The following is a 20,500-nucleotide window of genomic DNA, read 5'->3' as shown; positions in this document are numbered from 1 at the left end:
CCCCACGGTTGCAGCTGTAGATCAGAGCCCCCAGCTAAAGTACGTCTTCCCCACCCTGTGCTTGCTGTCTGCACCCTCTCTGCGTCAGATTGGTCTCCTGGGTTAGAGGAGGTAACTGGAGACACTGGAGGAGCTGCCTGGTGTCTGTGTGTCTGTCCAAGGTCCTTGTACAGATCTGTGTTGTAGTGCTGAGGTGCTTCCCTGTGTGTGTCTCGCTTGAGCAGCTCCAGAGGCAGCTGCATCTTGCTGTTTGTGCTTATCAGGATGTGGCCCGTGCTGTGGCCAGAGAAAAAGCAGCTGCTCTGAGTTGTGTATAAGGACAGAGACATTTCCCCTTCCATCTGTGGCACAAGGTGACGGTGTGCCGCTGCTCTCTGTTTGTTGGAATTCGAGCTGAGCTGAGGATCTGACAGCAGTGGTGGGTATCGGGTTCTTGGCTCTGCACCGCCTAATGCCCCGAGGCAAAAATAACCTAGTCCCTGTGTCTGTAGGCTTGAGCACGGCTGTGAAACTACCTAATGACAGACTGGCCGGGGTGCCTGGAAGGGGGAAAAGAGGAAGGAAGGAAGAGTGGGAAAAGTAGGGAAGGAGCGAATAGGAAGCCTAAAAGTGAAGTGTCTTTCTGTTCTCCGCATCTGTCTCCGTACCCACACATCCCTTGCGGAGAGCTGGCTGGATCTCTGAGCCGTCCTGGGAACTGCGCAGAAACTGGAGCCTTGCTCCCACCTCGTGCAGGCAGTCCTTCCTCGGCAGATGGTGGTAACTCACAGTTAAAAGGTGGCTTTGTGTGTCACTTTGGGAGTGACACTGTTCATAGCCATAGCTCCGTGGTGGCTGCCCAGTTGTCTTCGTCCGGATCGTGTGTTAATTTTTCAAGGGATTTTAGGAGCGCACACGGGAGGGTGATGTGGTTCTAGAACTATCCCATTTACCAGCTTTGCACACAGGAATGGGGAAGCAAAGTGCTTGCAACAGGGACTCAGGATGCCTTGGTTCAGCTTCTGGCTCTGCCATAGCCTCTCTGTATGATCTCAGGCAAAACGCTTAACTTTTTCCTGCCTCCCAGTCCCAACATCATGTTCTCTCTCTCAGCTGGCCCATCTTTACAAGCCTTTGGGGAAGAAATATCTGCCTATGTTCTTCTGCAGGGACCAGCAAGTGGGGGTTTGCTTCTGGCTGGGTCTCTACTTGTTACTGTAAATTGATAGACAGCAAAGTTCAAAACAGATCCCTGGAGCAAATTGGCTCCATCGGCTGTCCCAAGCTGAGCAAGCTGTACATTAAAAGTGTGAGAAATTGCCCCGAGTTCACCCAGGAAAGGATGACTATTCCTGGGAAGGTAGAAGGGGCAGATTGCTTCCGCAAGGTGTGATATGCATCACTTATAAAGTGGGGAAATTTGGCTTGCTAGCAGTTAACACATTCATTGATTGCTACAGCTAATACTGCAGGTGCTTGAAATAGGATGTGCTGTGCAGTCAACTCTTAATTATTTCTGCACAATAAATCCACACTGTGGATTAATCCTGCAGAGAGATATGGTGGAGACAGACATGGCAGTGACACCAGAGCCAGTTCTGTGCAGAGCCAGCTTGCATCCAGCCAGTGCTACTTGCTCAGCTACTTACTCCATGGCGGTACCTCTTCCTGGACCAGCTGACATCCAGGAGGAATTTAATAGCTTTTGAGCAGAGTAGAGTCCTTGTCAGACCTGAGCTGGTTTCCTTGCAGTCCTTTCAGTGTTCAGAACGTGGGGAATGCTGTGCTGAGACACCTGGGTGGCAGCAGGGATGAGCTGGGGTCCAGCTGTCCCTGTCACATTGAAATCGGCATCAGCCAGGAGAGACTTGGGCTCTGCGCAGGGCAGGGCAGTAGCTTTTTCCAGAAGCCAGTATAGGGTTGTGACTTACCGTATGTTGATTAGCATTTTGTTTAGTCTAATTTGGAACATTCCAGGAGAGGGGGATTCAATCTCTTTTTCCTTGCTATAACTTAACTACTGGGATGCATGGGAAGTGTGCACCATCCCTGTGATGCTGGGCTAGCAAGTTGCTCTCTGGTACTGGTACAACTACTCTGATGCCTCTTTCTGGGCTTCCTGCTTGTGGATAGAGGGTAGTGAAAGGAGGGATGCAGGAGCTAACACAGGAATTGAAGGCAATTGCCTGCTGAGTTGGACTGACTAGCACAGGCACTCTGGGGGAAGACTTTAACCAGTACAAAGTCATATTTGTCATCTTCAGATTTAAGCTGGTGGAAAAGGAACTTGGTCATCCCAAGAAATCTGACTGATGGAAGCCAATGTGGCAAGAAGGTCTTCTGGAGGAGACTGTAGGAGATGCTGTGTGGGAGGGTGACATACCAGTTTGTTGTAGTCGAGCCACCGTAGGAGTCACGCTCTGTCCTCAGACATTGTCGCTGTCCCATGCTCTGCTCCTGGGCAGCGCTGGAGAGGAGGTACAGCAAGATATGTCCTTGGCTGCTTCATTTCACCTTGGGGACTTTGGCTTCAAGCAAGGAGGGCAGGGCTGGGCCCTGGGCACATCACCCTTTGGTCTCAGTCCAAGATCTTGTCCTGAGTAAGGACCCCAGACTTCAGGTGCTCACTTGAGCTTGACTTTGATTCTGGGGAAGCACCAATATGACAGAACACAGAAAGGCTCTCTGTAGAGCAGTCTGGAGCACCTCAGCTGCGCTCTTCATGGGACTCCCAAAGCCAGTGACCTCTTCCAAAATTAAGCCCATGTGTCCACCCCACTATGAGTTGCCTTCCCCAGCTGGCATCTCGGTGACCACAAGCATTGCCAAGGGAGAGCAGCAAGTGGATCACTCCTTTCTTCTGTAGAGCTCTGGAGGTGTGCCTTCACCAGCTCGCTCTGAGCCTGCAGCACTCCAGCACTTCAGCTCTTGTCCCTGTCAGCAAGTGTGGGAGTCACTGGGAGATGCTGGCAGGAAACTTGGCTCCTTTCATTTTATCTGTCCTCCAGCCATTTGGTGGCTGAGGCTGAACGCCTGTGTGTGCTTTCTAAGGCTGTTGCTGAAGAGCACTGCGTGGCAGGTTGGCATCTCCATGGTGGAGACTTGCCGTGCTCTGGGTGAGCACTCTGTCTTGCTGGGCAGAGTGTCCTCTGGCCCTGGTCTATATAGGGACACGATGAGAATGAGCCCCAGGGTGCATGGGAAGACCAGAAGCTACAGGGATTGGAACAAAGATACCAGATACCAAGATCATCTGCCTGGTGACCTGTTTGTTTATGCACAAATCCACACCAAGTGCAACGAAGTGGCTGCTGAGCACGCAGGAATTGAGAAATCCATGCAGAAGTCCAAAGAAGTCCCACACGTGCACGGCTCCCAGAAACGTTCGTAGTGGTGGGCAGTTATTGGCTCCTATCGACATGGCAGTGCAGTAAATGGAGCAGGGAGGAGTCCAGCCGTCCACGGGACGTGCATCAGCAGGACAGCCAATGGGGGAAAATGCCCTAAGGCTCAGTATTGATTCATTTTATATTTAATTTAGCGACCCAGATTTCCAAGGAGCATGCCTGGCCCGATGCTGGGCTGTGTCTTTCCATGTCAAAGACGCATGGATATTTTCCTGCAACGTCAAACCACTTGGCCTTCAAGCCCCGTGCTTTTTGCTACCTCTAATGCCCTGAGAGCTGCAGGTCTTGGAGCCAAGTGCAGAAAGGTACATGGAGCCTGAACATTCATCCCAGCCAACAGAGAGCTGCCCTTGGTCCCCCAGGGAGAAGACCTTGCCTTTGCCTTACAAGCAGGGCCAGTAAGCCTCGATGGACCAAAGCTGAGCAAAACCCCTGACTCTGTGATCTACCTGGGGGAGCCTGCCCATCCTGGAGCCGGGTTCTGAGGCTTTGCTCATCCCCATGGACTGTCTGTGCTGAGGAAGATGCACTTGCTGTCTCTGGTTAATGTCCAGGGAAACCACTCTCCATGGCAGACTTTTGCCCACGTGCTGTTTCTCTGGCATTGCAAAAGGGTCTGGCACGGTTGTGGCCAGGTTTTGGTGGGCACTGGCTAGCCAACAGCACCGGTAGCTTGATGGTGGGTCTGTAATGAAGCCTCAACAGCCTCTCTGGAGGCTTCAGGAAGCTTTGATTTGGCCAGCCACACTCTGTAACGCATACTTTTCAGAGGGCATTACAGTGGCACTGCAGATCATCTAGAAACAGCGATACCTGGAGTTAACTGCCCAGCCTCCATGCCAGCCCCGGTCTGCGCTGTTATCCTACAATCTCATTGCACAATTAAATAAAAGAGTCATTGATATTTCCATGTGTCTCCCAGACCAGCAGCTAAATATCCTTCCCCTTCACTGTCCTTTCTGCTTGCTGACCACCAAGCCTTCTCCAATGGGAGAAATGAGCCCCAGCCAGGTGCCTGCCTGTGCTGTCTGGGTGCAGAGCTGTGCAGACAAGGCTTCAGGTTGCTTTTCGTTGAGGGAGTACGGGGAGGGTTCATGCACCACTTATTTGGGTACCATGAATAAAAGCTTTTGCAGTGATGCTCTAGCGTATGCACAGCCTGGGAGGAAGCCTTCTTCTTGAAGGAATTAGCTCACAGATGTCTGGAAGAGCTGAAAGTAGGCAGATGAGGAAGGAAGGATCTTCAGAGGTCTGGAGGATGATGGTGAGTGCTCTAGCTGCCAGGGCTTCACTAGCATTAGCTAATGAGAGAAGGGTGGACTTGGATATGTTTCCCTGCTAGACAGTGTGTTTCCACTAGACAAACCGGTGGTCTTTTTTCCTTTCACATGTTTTCAGGCCACCGTTTTGAAGATAATCCTGGTGTGAGGAGGCATCTGATGAAAAAGCCATCTCGTAGTCAGATCACCAGGACAAGCAAAAAATTAGTGTCAACTCCATCTGTCAAGAAAAAGAAGAAGAAGAAGAAGTTGGATAGAAAGCCCCATGAGGTATCCATGTGCTGTCCTCCCACACTTGTTCAGAAGCCATAAATCAGGACTAGAAACAGGCACTTTATAAAGTGATAAATGTGGTTTCAGTAGAATTAATTCTTTACACAACCCTGGGGGTGACATTTCAAGTTCTTATCCATTATCATGAGGGCTGAAAATACATTTTTTTTTTTAATAAAAGCAGCGATTTACCTGAAATCACAAAACTTTGACCTTAGGAAAGATGTTAAAAAGTCACAGAAATGGTAGTGCTGTTGTGGAATTTGGCGGCACAGTAACATCACCATCTCTGGTAAGTGTGGGAAATTTGGGGGGAAACCAACAAGCAGGGAGAGGACAAAAGTGGCGTAGTTTGGTAGAGGGGTGTAGCACTGCATCATTCTCTCTCCTCTGCCCACACCATCTGACTTGGAGCTTTTTGGTGCTCCATGTGCTGATGGAAGCTCCTGCCATGCTGCCAGTGATATTTGTCCTGGATGCTTCTGTTCACCAAACCTCTGGTTAACTAAGGCAAGTTTGCTCATGCAGTGCTTTAGACCAAGTGGTAGCTTGAGAACAAACTTGAGGCTTTCCATGTATTGTTGATAGAGCTGTATGCATCAGGGGAAGTCTCATGTCCTTGCTGTGATTCGCACTAGGTGTTTGTGGAGCTGAACGAGCTGGTGGTGGATAAGAACCAGGAGATGCATTGGAGGGAGACTGCCCGCTGGATCAAGTTTGAGGAGGATGTGGAGGAGGACACGGCAAGGTGGGGGAAACCCCACGTGGCTTCACTGTCCTTCCGCAGCCTGTTGGAGCTCCGGAAGACTATTGCCCACGGTGAGTCAGGAACCGTGGGCCAGGGTTTGTGTCTTGCTCTGAGTCAGGTTTTGCTGGGCAGATTCTGTCGCTGTTTGGGCCCCTCATTGCAGACGCTCCAACAGTTTCTGTGTCCAGGCTTCATGTAGGGTCTGCAGAGACAGACTGTCCTGTAGCCCGTTTGCTGGGGTTTGCATTAGCCCAGGGATGCCTGTGTTGGTTCCTTGCTCTGCTTTGCTGCTCTCAGGGACATGGCAGCTGTGACACCCAGCTGTGCCTGGGCCAGCAGGTCTTTGACCTGTCTTTGGTGTAAAAGGGCAAGTTTGGTCAGGGTGGGAGACCAAAACGAGAGGGAGGTACCAGAGCTACTAGCGCATCTTGGACCTTTTGGGTCCTCCTGGGATGAGGGTTTACACAGAGGGCATGGGACGCCTTACTTGGGGCATTTTTCAACTGAGAGAATCCATACCCCAACCAAAGTCTTGTTCCTGGTGGGATGGCTGTGTCCCCAGAGTGTGCGTGTGGCAGGGAGTGCTGCACACTAGGAGCAGGGCTCTTCCTCTCCTCCTTGCAGGTGCTGTCCTCCTTGACCTGGAGCAGACCACGCTGCCTGGCATCGCTCACCTCATGGTGGAGACCATGATCATCTCTGACCAGATCAGAGCAGAAGACCGAGCCAACGTGCTGCGTGCCCTGCTGCTGAAGCACAGGTGGGTGGCATGTGGCTGAGAGCTGCCGGGGCTCGGGGGTTGTCTGCGAGCCCCAGGCAGCAAAAGGGGTGGGTCCCCTCATGGCCACCACTCTCTCCCTCAGCCATCCCAACGATGAGAAAGAGGGTTTCTTCCCGAGGAACCACTCCAGCTCCAGCATGAACTCCATCGTGGGGAACCACCACCACAACCACACCACTGACACCTGCGTGCCCCTGATGGGGGAAGAGTTTTTGAGATGGCTGACCCCAAGGCCAATGAGACCGAGTGCAAGGAGGTGAGGGTGACATGGGGAGGTTACTGCTTCTTTTTCCACACCTTGGGGACAACAGCTGGCCAGTGGCAGCCCTTGGTGCCCACCTCTGGGCCCTTTCACAAGGGGCCCTTGTACTTGCAAGGGCTGAGCTCCTCTGGATCACCTGGAGAGCTGGAAATCAGGTCACTGCATTATGATTTCGGGACCTAATTTTAGCCGCACATTGTATGCAAATGTCTGCTTGAGCATGCAATGGCAGCAACAGCCCTGGTGCTTGCAGGGTGACCGTTTGCTGTGAGGGGGTCTTGCCCTTGAAGCACGGTGTCAGGTGTGGAGCCAAGGGAAGCCCAGCTGTGGATATGCTGTTGTGGTTTAACCCCAGCCAGCAACTAGGACCATGCAGCAGCTCACTCACTCCCCCCACCCCAGTAGGGAGAAGAGGGAGAAAAGGAGGGGAAAGGAAAAAAAGCTCAAGGGTTGAGATAAAGGCAGTTTAGTTTAACAGTAATGGGAGAGGAAAATAACAATGATAATAATAATAGTAAAAAAATATACAAAATAAAGCGATACAACACAAGTCACTCACCACCCAACGATCAGTTGCCCAGCCAGTCCCAAGCAGCGATCACGGATCCCTGCTCCCCAGCCAACCCCCATTTATATATTGAGCATGACATCTGTGGTATGGAATATTTCTTTGGGCAGCTTGTCCTGTCTATGCTCCCTCTCAGATTCACTGGGAAGCTGAAAAAGTCCTTGACTAATATAAACATTACTTGGCAACAACTAAAACAATATGCATTATCAACATTCTTCAACATTCTTCTCATACTAAATCCAAATGGAGCAGCTACTAGAAAGAAAATTAACTCTATCCCAGCTGAAACCAGGACGTACGCTAGTGGGGTGCAAGGCTGCATAGGGACACCAAAGGACTCTGTCCTTACTTGTTTGTATTCTTCCCCAGCAGAAAAACGTGCATCTCCATAACTCTGAGGGCCACCGTAAATACCTGAAGCTGATGGAGAAGATCCCTGAAGATGCGGAGGCCACAGTGGTCCTCGTGGGTAAGAGGTGGCGTGTGGAGACCCCCAGAGCCAAAAGAGACCAGTTCAGATGCTGATCTGTCTGTGCCCTCCCTCCTATCCTTCCTGAGGGATATCTGGACATCTTGTACATGTTCCCAAAGTTCAACTGGGGAGGGAGCCTTGTACACTCTCTCCTTTGGTGACAGCACACATTTTGTCTGTAGTAAACATTAGGGGTGTTGGGGTAGTTATTTTCTTAAATTAAGAGGTACTGAATGTGGCGTGGTTGAGAGACACTGCTGCTGGGAGCTAGAGGGCAGCTTAGAGGAGGAAGTCCCACCAGGCTCACCAGAACATCCCATTTTGCAGCTCAGAAGTGAGTAAGTGCTGTCTGGGGGACTGATGGCCAGGCACTGACTGCTGTAGGGCCTTGTGCTGTCCTCTGACCATCGCTGTCCTCTCTCTGGCCTCTTCACACCTCGACAGCAGCCAGGCCCTGCCTTGGCCAGTGTTGGTTGCTAGCTGTGTGTGCCAAGGAGCTTATGGGAGCAGGGCCTGGCTGGTGGCAAGATCTTGGGTATCAGCCGTAGCGCTGCCTGGAGATATTTCTCTGTACAAGAGGGTTGTGGGCAGGCGAGCTTGAGCATCGGTGGGCTTGGTGCCTTCTGACCACAAGAGTAGTCCTTCTCAGCACTTTGCTGGTGTTAACATCTCAGCAAATGTAGCTACACTACAAGTGAAGTAAATGTCATTGCCTATCCAGTAGATGAAAAGCTCGGGTGAAGAGGCTTGGTAGCTCAACCAAGCTGATGCTTAACCACGATGAGGCCAAATCAGCTTCATAAAAGCACTTTGAATACTCAGATAACTAAACACTGGCCATTTCTGAGGTAAGGCTGTGTCTTGGGATTTGCTTGTCCACTCGGATGGCCCAGATTTGCCAGTCTAACGCAGAACACAGCTCTTTGCTGGACACAGATGGCAGCAAGATCAATGATAATGCCAGAGAAATACAAGTATTCAATAAACATTTGTGTTCAGTATGGGAAGGAAGCTGCTGGTGTGCCGGAGGATGCGGGAGTACTTCCCAATCTGTTAGGAATCGAAGAGGCTGCCAAGCGTTGATGAGATGCGGACATTGTAAAACAAACTGTGCAGTTTGCACCTATGAGTCTTTACAGAACTGGCTCATTTTCATCTGAAAAAAAAAAAAAAGTCTAGGAATACAGGGAACATACGAGAAAAACAGAACAAAGCTCATAGCATCAGTGCTCAAAAAGGAAAGGACAGTGATCCAGTACCTATAGGTTGTTTAACCTGACATCCTTCCCAGCCAAAATAATGGCAGAGCTAATATGGGATTCAATTAATAAAGAGCTAAAGGATAAGAATGTAATTATTGCCAAGCAGTGAGGTTTATGGGAAATAGGTCATGTCAAGCAAACCTGATTTCATTCTTTGATGACATTAAAAGTTTGATAAAAGTAACATGTAAGAGACTTCCTTCCATAAGGCAATAGCTTAGTTGAAAACAACCTTCTGATTTAAAATTAGCCCCTTATAGTAGACCCCATCTGTAAGAGATTAAGAATGGGCTAACTGGGAGAACTAAAGAAAGTGGCACTGCTTGGGAATGATCAGTCAACAGGGGACTTGGAGCAGTCCTCAGCATGAAGCTCAATGCTGTGTCCATGGTCTGAAGACAAGTACGGGACAGAAGGGCTCATGGGAACCCCCAAAATCCCTGTTTCCACTGTTAAAGACAGCCCAGTACAGCTCACCCCAGTGATTAACTCTGATCAAAACATTGCCTCCTGGTAGGTTGCGTGCAGTTCCTGGAGCAGCCGACTATGGCTTTTGTCCGACTAAATGAGGCCGTCTTCCTGGAATCTGTCTTGGAGGTCCCCATTCCTGTCAGATTCATCTTTGTGCTGCTGGGACCGAGCCAGGCCAACATGGACTACCATGAAATTGGCCGCTCAATCTCCACCCTCATGTCCGACAAGGTGAGGAGCTGACGGGTGGTGGTGCTGGTACAGGTGAGGGAACTTTGGTAGCTCCTCAGAAGTCAGTCCTGGGATGAGAGGGCTGAGAGATGCTGTGCTAAGGCCCAGGTGGGGCAGGCAGGTGTGAGCACCTGGGATTTTTAAGAGCAGCCTGACTTGACCAAGGTAGGATGCTCCAGTATGGAGGGAAGAGTAGGACAGACACTTGGCTGGGACAGAGAGTGAGGCTGGGTGAAGAAGAAGGCTGTACGTAAAAGCAGTAGCAAAGGACTGCCTGAGGTTAGAGAGTTGTGTTCAGTTCGCATTTCACAAACAGAGAGGAGGGGAGGCTGAGCGGTGCCTTTGGCCATGATGCCTGGCCCAGGCCACACTGACGAGAAGACCCAGCAATGCCTGGCAACTGTTCGTCAGCAGTTTGGATGAAGCTTTCTAGCCGAGTCCCATAGCTGGGGCATCCATGCAGGGGAGCACATCCATGCAGGAGGAGAAATGAGGAGGCAGAAAGGTTTTTCTGCCAAGAGTATGCACTGCTAGAAGTCCCCCATCTGGTTAGATGGCAGGAAAGTGAAATTTATTATCCTGGTAAGGAATTAAAGGCAAAGAAAAGCCAATCTGAACATCTACTACATACATGCAGGACTGAAGAATCAGAGGTTCACAAGGTCCTCCTGGTGGGTGCCATGTAACTATAACAGAGTGACAAACCTGCCTGTCCTGCCACCAGTGTACAACTCTCCCTCAACTGAAGACTAAAAGGTCCACTCAGAGCAGGTGGGCTGTGGGCAGCAAGGGCTCCCAGCTGAAAGATCCCTTCCCAGGAGTTGCACAGGGCTCAGCTGACAATGTTTTTTGAGCCAGCAGAGGTGAAGTGCCATATTCCAGCTTCAGCGCCGCGTTTGTGGGCTGATCTCGCTCATCTGAGCCTCTGCTCCTCTGTTGCTGGAAGAAGGGAGCCAGTTGCTGCAGACGGGGCTGGCCGTAGCATGGTTACACAGTGGCTGGCGCCGTGAAGAGAGTACAGTATCATTTACAGTTTCAGGCTGTGGCTCCAGGGAGTCTGTGTGCTGCAGGAACCTTAGCTGTCCCCTACCTGCTTTACAGGCTGTTCACTTGTTCATCTTCCTCCAGCCCTTTCTCTGCAGGCATGTTCCAGAGGCAATGCAGCTCTTCTGCCTGTTTGCCAGCACTTCCCCTCCTATTTGGAGTAGTGCTGTCCCCTCATGGTCTCCTTGAAGTCCTTCCTTGTCATCTTGCCCTTGCTGTCAGGAGTATCTCCCCTATTCTGCCTGGTTTCCCTTGCATGACTTCCCTCATGCTGTAGACTCCTATTTTCCTTCCCTCTCCCACGTTTTACATTTTTATGTCCAAGTCTCTCAAGAGCCTTACGCTCGCTGCTCACGTCTCACACTGTGCTTTTTGTGCTTTATCTGCGGTGCTTTAGGGCTCCACCAGCTTCTCAACCCAAGACCAGACCAGGAGGACATCAGTCTGTTGAGGAGTCCTAATTTTGAGCTGCAGGGACAGGGCAAGTCTTTAATCTCGGTGGTGCCTGGCTTCTGGTACATCTCTGAGCTGAGCTCTGAACAAAAGCCCTGCAAGACCAAGCAATGGCATGCAGAGCTTGTAAGGACAAGGATCTTGGTAGCCACAGTGATCCGGTGTGAACAGTGGTACAGGCTGGTCAGGTGTAGCATCTAGCCTAGGCAAAGAGAGGCACCAGGCTAGCTGGGAAGCACAGATCCGATTTTTTTTGGTGGAGAGGTCCTACAAGGTGCACCCCGTGGTCTGGTGGAGCGTACAGCTGGCAGATGCTGCAGGAGCATGACCTTGGGCAAGAGCAGTGGGGCTTGGGGGAGAAAAGCAGGAGCAAGACGGTCACTGGAAAGGATGGAGAGGGTAGGGAGGACAGACATGGGATTAGGTGAGACATTGGATAGTTGGACAGGAGGTATTCAGCAGTGTGGGTCACAGAGTGGCAGTAGTGAGACAAGTAGTGGGTTGAGGGAGTGGAATATTACTGTATGGTCACAGGAAGCGTTGGGTTTCCAGGCTGTAGACAGCTGGGTGCAGTCTCGGTCTGAGCCTTCTCCCTCTCTTCTCACTGCCCCTCCCAGCACTTCCATGAGGCTGCATACATGGCAGATGACCGTCAAGACCTCCTCAATGCAATCAACGAGTTCTTGGACTGCAGCATTGTCATCCCCCCATCGGAAGTGGAGGGCAAGGACTTGCTCAAATCCATTGCCACCTTCCAGAAGTTGCTGCTGAGGAAGAGGAAGGAGAGGGAGCAGAAGTCCATGAAGGAGGGGACTGTCCAGGAAGCCAAAGGTCTCTCCACTCACATTTGCGCAAAAGAGTTTGTGCCTAGTGCCCTGCGTGCCCCAGTGGGCCCTCCCCTCACCGAGCCCGGCAGAGGGGTGAGCGGGGCCTGGCTCCTGCAGTGGGCAGTGGGGAGGGGGACAAGGGGAGGCAGGACAGTGGCTGGGGGCAGCTGGGGCAGCTGGAGGCAGTGGGATGTGCAGTCACAGGGGGGCCACCAGGCTTAGCGCTGCTGGAGGAAGGTCTCCACAGAGTGTTGGGGAGAGGGACAGCCCAAGGGCGGACCTGTGTTCCCCTGCTCAAGCCCTGCCCTCCCTGCACCTCCAGAGCTGTGTGAAGTGAAAGCTGAGGAAGAAGAGGAGGAAGCTGAGGATGACCCTTTGAAGCGGACCGGGATATTTTTTGGAGGTCTGGTTCGGGACATAAAGCGCAGGTACCCCAAATACCTCAGTGACATCAGAGACGCCTTGCACAGCCAGTGTCTCGCGGCCGTTCTCTTCATCTACTTTGCTGCTCTCTCTCCTGCCATCACCTTCGGGGGACTCCTAGGTAATGGGCCTGCTTTCTGGTCTGCTCTTTGCACGCTGGGACACTGGCTGTGTCTGTGTGACGCTGTGCCGGGGTGGGCTTCGGTGCTGCTCGCTCGGGGAGAGCGGCGCCACTGTGCCTCTGCTGCTGCCTTGTCCCCTCCCTGCCGCTTGGCCTCTCCAGCCTCGGCTCCCCAGGCTCCCTCTGCGCTCCCTGCCCAACGCAGGGGACCTCTGACTGATGGGACGGGGCCCTGCCTCCTCCATCTGGAGCTGTGTCTGCAGCCTGCCTGCCTGCGGTGACGGTGCCTGTGTCCGGACAATAACACTCACACATTGTTCTTTTTCCCAGGAGAGAAAACTGAGGGTCTCATGGGGGTCTCCGAGCTGATAATCTCCACCTCGGTTTTAGGGATCCTCTTCTCCCTGCTCGGAGCCCAGCCGCTTCTGGTCATTGGCTTCTCAGGGCCTCTGCTGGTGTTTGAAGAAGCTTTTTACAAGGTACACGTGAGGCAGTGTCCGTGCTTGGCAGCCGCTCGCTCTACCCCTGCGCTGGAGAGGGCAGCTGGCATTTCTTGGCTCTCCAAAGGGTCTGCGGTGGTGTGGAGTCCCTGGGTCCTGCCGGGCTGCCCTCAGCTCGGCTGGGGCTGGCCCTGGCTGTGCTGATGCTTTGCAGGTCATACCGTAGTGACTTCTGCCTCCTGTTGCTTTATCCCATGGGCTGACCCCGTTGAGGTGTGACAGTGGTAACAGCACTCCTCTACTTGCTGACTGTGAGGGGAGCATTGTCCCCCAGCCCTGTGCTGCAGCCCATCCTGGCACAATGAGCACTTGTGGCTGCATGTTAAAATACCGGTCTATAATACTTACTTCTTCATGGGGCTTCCTTTTGAAGACCATTTGACAACTGTTACCTGTCGCTGGGTTTCCTTGTATGGGAACCCAACAACATTCAGTGTACCACCCCCCATGAGGGATGTCCCACATGCATTACTCCCACCTCTCAGGATGAGCCCAAGGGTGTGTGCAGAGATATCCTGGCCAGCCAGGATGGACATATTTCTTCCTCAAGTAGCATGATCTCTTCACTGTTAAAAACATCCCTGTGTCACCGTACCTCCAAGCAGTGGGTCTAATCCTTCTCCTTTTTTCTGACTTCTAGCATGTCTGGGCTTTTAAAGCATGGTTTTTCCTACACCTCGGTGTTCACCTTGGTGTGTCAAGAGTTTACAGCTGGTGATGCCATTGCACAGTGGGAATTTCTCTGCTCTCCTGTTGACTGCACTTCTCACTGACTGCTTTGGCTTTGCTCAGTCATGGTGTACGAAGGTGTACCTCTGCCCAGTGTGGGGGCCGTGTCTGTGGTGGTACCAAGGAAGGCTGCAAAGGGAGGGATGTGATTTGTGCTGGAAGCAGTTGATGCTGCTGTGTGTGGATGAGCAGAGGCAGTGGAGATGGTCTGTTCTCTGGTGACAGCCTGGGGGCTTTTCTCTACACGCATACAACCGTGTGTGTAGGCAGGGCGCTGTCTGGGATCATGGCCTAGCTAGTGTGACCTTTATGAAGCGGGACACAGCAGGGTGCTCAGGCTCTCTTTTGCGGGGAACAGTCTTGTGCTGTTGAGTCCTTGGAGCAGTGGAGAGCTGTGTTTGAGTAATGGCACGTCCATATGGGTGGGATGGGGAGCTTCATGCATGGGACAGCTTCAGCAGAGAGCAAAGGAGGTACTGTTACAAAGACTGGAGTGGTAAAGACCTGCTTGATGTGAGCTGGCTGGTGTTAATGCAAAGTCTGCAAATCTAACTGTGACTCCAGCCCTGAATTCACTGTCTGTGCTGGATGCCCAAGCAGGCATGGATGCTTTTCACAGAATCACAGAATTTTCAGAGTTGGAAGGGACCTCTAGAGATCATCTAGTCCAACTCCCCTGCTAAAGCAGGATTGCCTAGAGCACATTACTCAGGACTGCATCCAGGCGGGTTTTGAAAATCTCCAGAGAAGGGGACTCCACAACCTCCCTGGGCAGCCTGTGCCAGTGCTCTGTCACCCGAACTGTAAAGAAGTTTTTCCGTGTATTGGAACGGAACTTCCTATGTTCCAACTTGTGCCCATTGCCCCTCGTCCTGTCGCTGGGAACCACTGAGAAGAGTCTGGCTCCATCCTCCTTCAACCCACCCTTTAGATAATTGTAAGCAATGCTTGATGTGAGCTGGCTGGTGTTAATGCAAAGTCTGGAAATCTACCTGTGACTCCAGCCCTGAATTCACTGTCTGTGCTGGATGCCCAAGCAGACATGGATGCTTTTTTCCAGGAGAGTCTGTGATCTTAATGGGGAGGAGATGCGGGAGGCAGCCTGAGGAGCCATGAGTAACTTCTTCCCCTTTCCATTTCAGTTCTGCCAGACACAAGGCATTGAGTATCTGACAGGCAGAGTGTGGATTGGTTTGTGGCTCATCGTCTTCATCTTCATTATCGTGGCAGCTGAGGGAAGCTTCTTGGTGCGCTACATCTCACCCTTCACCCAGGAGATCTTTGCTTTCCTCATCTCCCTCATCTTTATCTACGAGACCTTCTACAAACTGTACAAGGTGAACCTTCCCCAGGGAGATGGGCTGCCACGTCTCTCAGTCCCCGAGGAAGCTGCTGCTTTAGTGTACAGGAGGCAGGGGAACAGGGCCAGCACAGCCACAGCTTTCCTAGGCGCTCTGCAGAGCAGTTCTTTGCTGGCCTCTCATGACCCAGCCCAGCTGGCCCCTGTGCCACCACAGAGGCTGGCAGGATGAGCCCTAATGTCTGTCTCCCCTTCTCTTCCTGCAGGAGGCATTAAAGAGGGGCCACTTTTCTCTCCCCAGCCCTCTCCAGCTGGGTAGGTTGCGAGGCGAGGTGATGGATGCTGGGATTGTCTGCGCCCACCATCTACCGCCCTCACCTCTCCGCAGAGCAGGACACCTCCGCATCCCCCTGCCCCCAGTAGTGACAGTACCCCCTGCCCCTCCTTGCGGTGACAGTGCCCGCTGCTTCTCTCACCTGCCCAGGTGTTTGCAGAACATCCTCTGCTGAAGTTCTACCCACCGAACGTGCAGAGCGGCCTGAATGCCAGCGTGCTCTCTGCGGATGCGATGTCTCTGGGAATCAGGATGCAGCCCAACACTGCTCTCCTCTCCCTCATCCTCATGCTCGGCACCTTCTTCATTGCCTTCTTTATGCGCAAGTTCAAGAACAGCCGTTTCTTAGGAGGAAAGGTGAGAAGTGGGACCCAGATGTTAAGGACAAGGGACGTACCAAATAGATAATGCTTTTTGCTACAGCCCTTTGTTCTCCAGAGCATTTGGACTGTCCCCCAAAGAAACACTGGCAGTCCCTTAAATACCATGCAGAAGAGACGGTAGCCTGAGCCAGGCTGCAGACCAGAGCTGGATGTTGATGATGGTATCTGCACTGCCCTGCTCCAGTGAACTTTACTGAAAAGTCCCCTCAGCCTTGGGAAAGCTTGTTTCGCTGGATACAAGTCTGTTAAACTAGAATATAAAAGGGAGAACTTACAACTTGTTCCCTTTGGATATCTCTGTACACACAGGCCATCTGTGTAACACCTGGAGCACCATCCAAATAGGCCAGTAGGAACGATTAGCCAGTCACTTCAGAGTAACTGGAGGACTGGTGGCAATGTGGGCAGTGGGATGCGCAGCCCCGTGGGTCAAGACTGGGTTCCCTTGCCCCGCTCATCAGCAGTGCTCCGGTTTGCAGTGGTGCCTGGCCCCATCTGGGGCTTTGCTTTGTCCCAGGTTCCCTGTAGCAGGGTGGGCACACGGAGCCAGCCCGTTCCCTTTGCCAGCAAGGGTGTTTGTTCTGCAGGCTCGGCGGATCATCGGAGACTTCGGGATCCCCATCTCCATCCTGGTCATGGTGCTGGTGGATTACACCATCACTGACACATACACGCAGGTAGGTGCCAGCACTGCCCTCAGAACCCCTCCCGCAGCCCAGCAGTGATCCCTGCGGCATTGTGGCTGCTCTTGTGCAACGGGGGATTTGTATTTCCTGCCTTTTTAGTCATAACAGCAGAAAGCAAGGGGAGACGCTCCCCTCGTCCTCACTCCTACGCTGAAGGGAAGCTCCAAGGGTCTTGCTGAGACTGAGACCAGAGAGCTGCAGGGACTGGAGTGCCCTGGTATCCCTCTGGTATTCCAGCTGTTGGTAGGGGAGGCTTTAGGGGACCGGAGATATTCAGTGCAGTTAATTCCTTGTTTGTAACTCTAAAAACTGGCAGTCAATCAACAAGACATAAAGTGGTTATGCACATTAAAGGGGGTGGCTTATGGAGTGGTTTCAGTGGGATAATTGTCATGGGTCTAGTACCTAACATTTTTATACTCTCCTTGATTATAGGCTACTAAGTATTTTGATCGCCTTATCTCAAACACAATGATCTCTTTCCCAGTTTATGCACAAACTTAAATGTTATCAAACAAACCCATCTCACACATTTCCTTTTTCCCCACCTTTTTAGTAGATGTGTAGTTATATCTTTTTGTTTTGGTATTTTTTTTAACTAACATCAGGGAGAGGGTGAAAGGTAGTTCCTGTTCAGCGTGCAAGCTTTTTATCAAGACAGCCCAAGGCTTAATGGAATCCAAATGCATTTTTATTCATTTAAATTTCAATGAAAAATCTGGTTTTAGCAGACGTTAGTAAAATCATGCCCTTTGTTACCTCCTTTTCATATCCTTCTACATTTCTACAATTAATATCAAAAGCATTATCATTTCAGTGTTAACTCAGCGTACATACAAAGCTTTCTGAGAAAACGGTACTTAGTTACACAGCTTAGCTCAAGCACAAGCATTCCAGGAATATTATTCATACTTACGCTGATTAACATAAATGTAAATTATAAACCCTTCCTGCAGTACTCACGCAGGCAGATAGCAAGAACTGGTCTAGAGCAGCGCAGAGCTGAGAGTTCAAGTGCTGATGAACGCAGGGTCAGGACGATGTACAGCTAGGAGTCTGTGTGGTCTCCGATGGGAGCACAAACACGATATTCCCTCTGAACATGATCAGAGTGAGGTCATTTCCAGAGAAGGCTGCCAGTTCTGGGGTCCACACCGCAAAAACAATATTGGAAAAATGTCTCAGAAAAGTCTTGGAAAGTCTGTAAAGCCACCTCGGAGAAGAGTAGGCAGTTCAGGACACTTAATTTGTCCAAGCAGAGGTCAAGGAGCATTTTAGCCATGCAAGCACTGACATGGGGGTGAGGTTCCTGAGGGAAGAGATTTCCTTGGTCTCTTGGACAAAACCCAAGGGAATTCCAATAGCTGAAAGGAAATGAGACAGGCCTATGTTAGGGGACGTGGGATTTTTTGCACTGAAGGGGATTATCCATGAGAAAGTCCCGCTCGGGTCAGGGTGGCTCTCCCATCATCTGAGGCGTTCAGACCAGGGAGACCAGGAGGACCAAGGTTAATCCTGTGTGAGGCTGTGGCACATGTGTATAGATGAGTAACTGCTGGGTTTTGTGGCTACACCACCAGAAGCTGAATGTCCCCTCTGGCCTGTCGGTCACATCTCCTCACAAGCGTGGCTGGTTCATTCACCCCATGGGCAGCAGTGGGACCTTTCCAATGTGGATGATGTTTGCCTCTGCCATCCCGGCCCTCCTGGTCTTCATTCTTATCTTCATGGAGACGCAGATCACTACGTGAGTAACTCCCCCGTCAACGCCAGCCATCACTAACCCCTGGGCAGGGCAAGGCTGGGATGGGTGCTGGTGGCATTGGTGTGGAGATGCGTCTGGGATCCCAGCAGGACAGCAATGGCAGGATCCTGGCCGTTTCAGGCTGTACTTTCCCATTGTCTCTTGGCTCCCCTCCTGAGATACAGTGTGGTGGAGACCAGCCTCAGCCAAGCACAGGAGGAAGCATCTAACCTGAAGTTGATGGTCACCATCCCTCTCCTCAGCCATCTCCTTGTCCCCATGTGTGGCCTCTCCAAGGAATGAATGTTGTCCCTAGGCACTGTATTGTCCCTGGGATGGGCCTGGCACTGACCTGGCCTCTTTTTCCTCCCAGGCTGATTGTGAGCAAGAAGGAGAGGAAGCTGCTGAAAGGCTCTGGCTTCCACCTGGACCTGCTGCTCATAGGCACTATGGGGGGGCTTTGTGCGCTCTTCGGGCTGCCCTGGCTGACCGCAGCGACAGTGCGCTCTGTCACCCATGTCAATGCCCTGACAGTCATGAGCAAGGCCATCGCACCAGGAGAGAAGCCCAAGATCGAGGAGGTGAAGGAGCAGCGTGTGACCGGAGTGCTTATTGCTGCCCTCGTCGGTGAGCCTCTGCTCGGGTGAAGGAGTGAGGGGGGAGGTCAGGGCCGACCACTTGAATCTCCTGGCAATGTCCCTGCCCCATGGGCCAGCCTGTGCTCTGCCTGCTCGCTGCAGGACTGTGCCCACCTACACTCAGCTCTCCTCTGGCAGCCTTTGGTACCCCACCATGGTCAGTCCATCTCTGCAACCCTTCCAGCTAGACCCCTCTTGAGCTTCCTTTCCCTTGCACCCCGGGACAGACAGTGAGGAGGTGGGAGAGGGATGGAGGCTGAGGTGCCTTGCGGAGGGGCTGGTGTGGGATGCACCATGCCCTGAGCTCTGTCTGTGCAGGTCTGTCCATTGTGATGGGGAACATGCTGCGGCAGATCCCACTGGCTGTGCTCTTCGGCATCTTCCTCTACATGGGGGTCACGTCACTCACTGGCATCCAGCTCTACGAGCGGCTGCTCCTGATCTTCATGCCATCCAAACACCACCCCGACCACATCTATGTTGTCAAGGTGAGCGAAGGCAGGTTGTGGGGAACCAGGTAATGAGGAGCAGAGGAAGAAGAGGCAGTTGAGGGGAGGATGGTGCTTTGCTAGAGTTGTGCTTGGGTTGGTGATGCCCCTTTGGGTCCAAGTTTGTGCCAAGAAGTAAGTACAAGCCATACACAGGGGTGATAGAACGCTAGGATAGCGTGCTGATAGGCTGCACACAGGAGTGTATCGCCAGAATACTGCACGGGTGGACTGTTTATAGGAGTGATGCGTTGCTTGAGTGGGCGCAGGGACACTGCACTGCCAGGTGGGTACGCTGCTAGGTTGCACAGAGCCTGATGTGTTACGGAGTTCTGCCTTGCTGTAGAGTACAGGCAGGCAGAGCATGCAGCAGTGTTGCGTTACTGTACTATGCTATGCAGAAGGGTTGGCCAGTTGGGTCTTCATTAATCTGTGTGGGAGGATAATGTATTCTTAAACTGGATTTGCCTCCCTAGGTGAAGACCTGGAGAATGAATCTCTTCACCTGTATTCAACTGGCCTGCATTGTGCTGCTCTGGGTGGTGAAATCCACGGTGGCATCCTTGGCCTTCCCCTTCGTCCTGATCATGACAGTGCCATTGCGACGCTTCGTGCTGCCCCGCTTCTTCCACGACAGGGAGCTCAAAGCGGTAAGCAGATAACTGCCCTCACAGTCTAGCTTGCAACACGGGAGTGAGGTTGAGGAGATTTGGCACGTGGAAGGGTTGGGAGATCCTGGGCTGGCAAAGCTTTCCCTGCTGTTGTCTGGGGGGGACGGTCTTTGTTCAACAACAATAGGTGGGTGGTGGGCTTCCTCAGAGCTTGTAGCCCTAGGAGTGCAGCGTGAGATGGATGGGCACCCTAGGGCGAGGAGACGGGATCCTACCACACAGAGGCCTGGAACAAGGGATTTCTCTTTCATCCTTGTCCCTGTTTGTGGCTCATTCATTAAGAGACACCCCATTTCCCCACTGAGACAGCAGCAAGGACAGTCCAGCAGCACACCAGAGCCTGTGGCTGCTTGGCACAGGAGCACATAACCACAGAGCCAGGGTGCTGGCAGCTCCTCGAGTACTGGCAGCTCCTCTGCTGC

At 52.1% G+C, this 20,500-nt stretch overlaps 1 protein-coding gene across 1 annotated transcript in view; it reads left to right on the top strand.

Annotated features, from left to right (window-relative positions):
* Positions 1–20,500, top strand: part of LOC104294931 (anion exchange protein 3-like) — a 28,853-nt gene that overhangs the window by 7,758 nt on the left and 595 nt on the right. The window contains 17 exon segments of the mRNA XM_009894626.1: positions 4,785–4,936; positions 5,578–5,758; positions 6,312–6,447; positions 6,551–6,675; positions 6,678–6,724; positions 7,674–7,770; positions 9,553–9,737; positions 11,852–12,065; positions 12,384–12,605; positions 12,936–13,084; positions 14,977–15,171; positions 15,619–15,825; positions 16,439–16,528; positions 18,118–18,284; positions 18,655–18,908; positions 19,238–19,407; positions 19,884–20,057. Of these exon segments, the coding sequence (XP_009892928.1) occupies positions 4,785–4,936; positions 5,578–5,758; positions 6,312–6,447; positions 6,551–6,675; positions 6,678–6,724; positions 7,674–7,770; positions 9,553–9,737; positions 11,852–12,065; positions 12,384–12,605; positions 12,936–13,084; positions 14,977–15,171; positions 15,619–15,825; positions 16,439–16,528; positions 18,118–18,284; positions 18,655–18,908; positions 19,238–19,407; positions 19,884–20,057 (2,765 nt within the window).

This window comes from Charadrius vociferus, unplaced genomic scaffold (assembly GCF_000708025.1).
Source record: "Charadrius vociferus isolate BGI_N301 unplaced genomic scaffold, ASM70802v2 scaffold161, whole genome shotgun sequence".
NCBI lineage: Eukaryota > Metazoa > Chordata > Aves > Charadriiformes > Charadriidae > Charadrius > Charadrius vociferus.
Note: the sequence above shows the minus strand (reverse complement) of the source record. Positions and strands in the feature narration are given on the sequence as shown.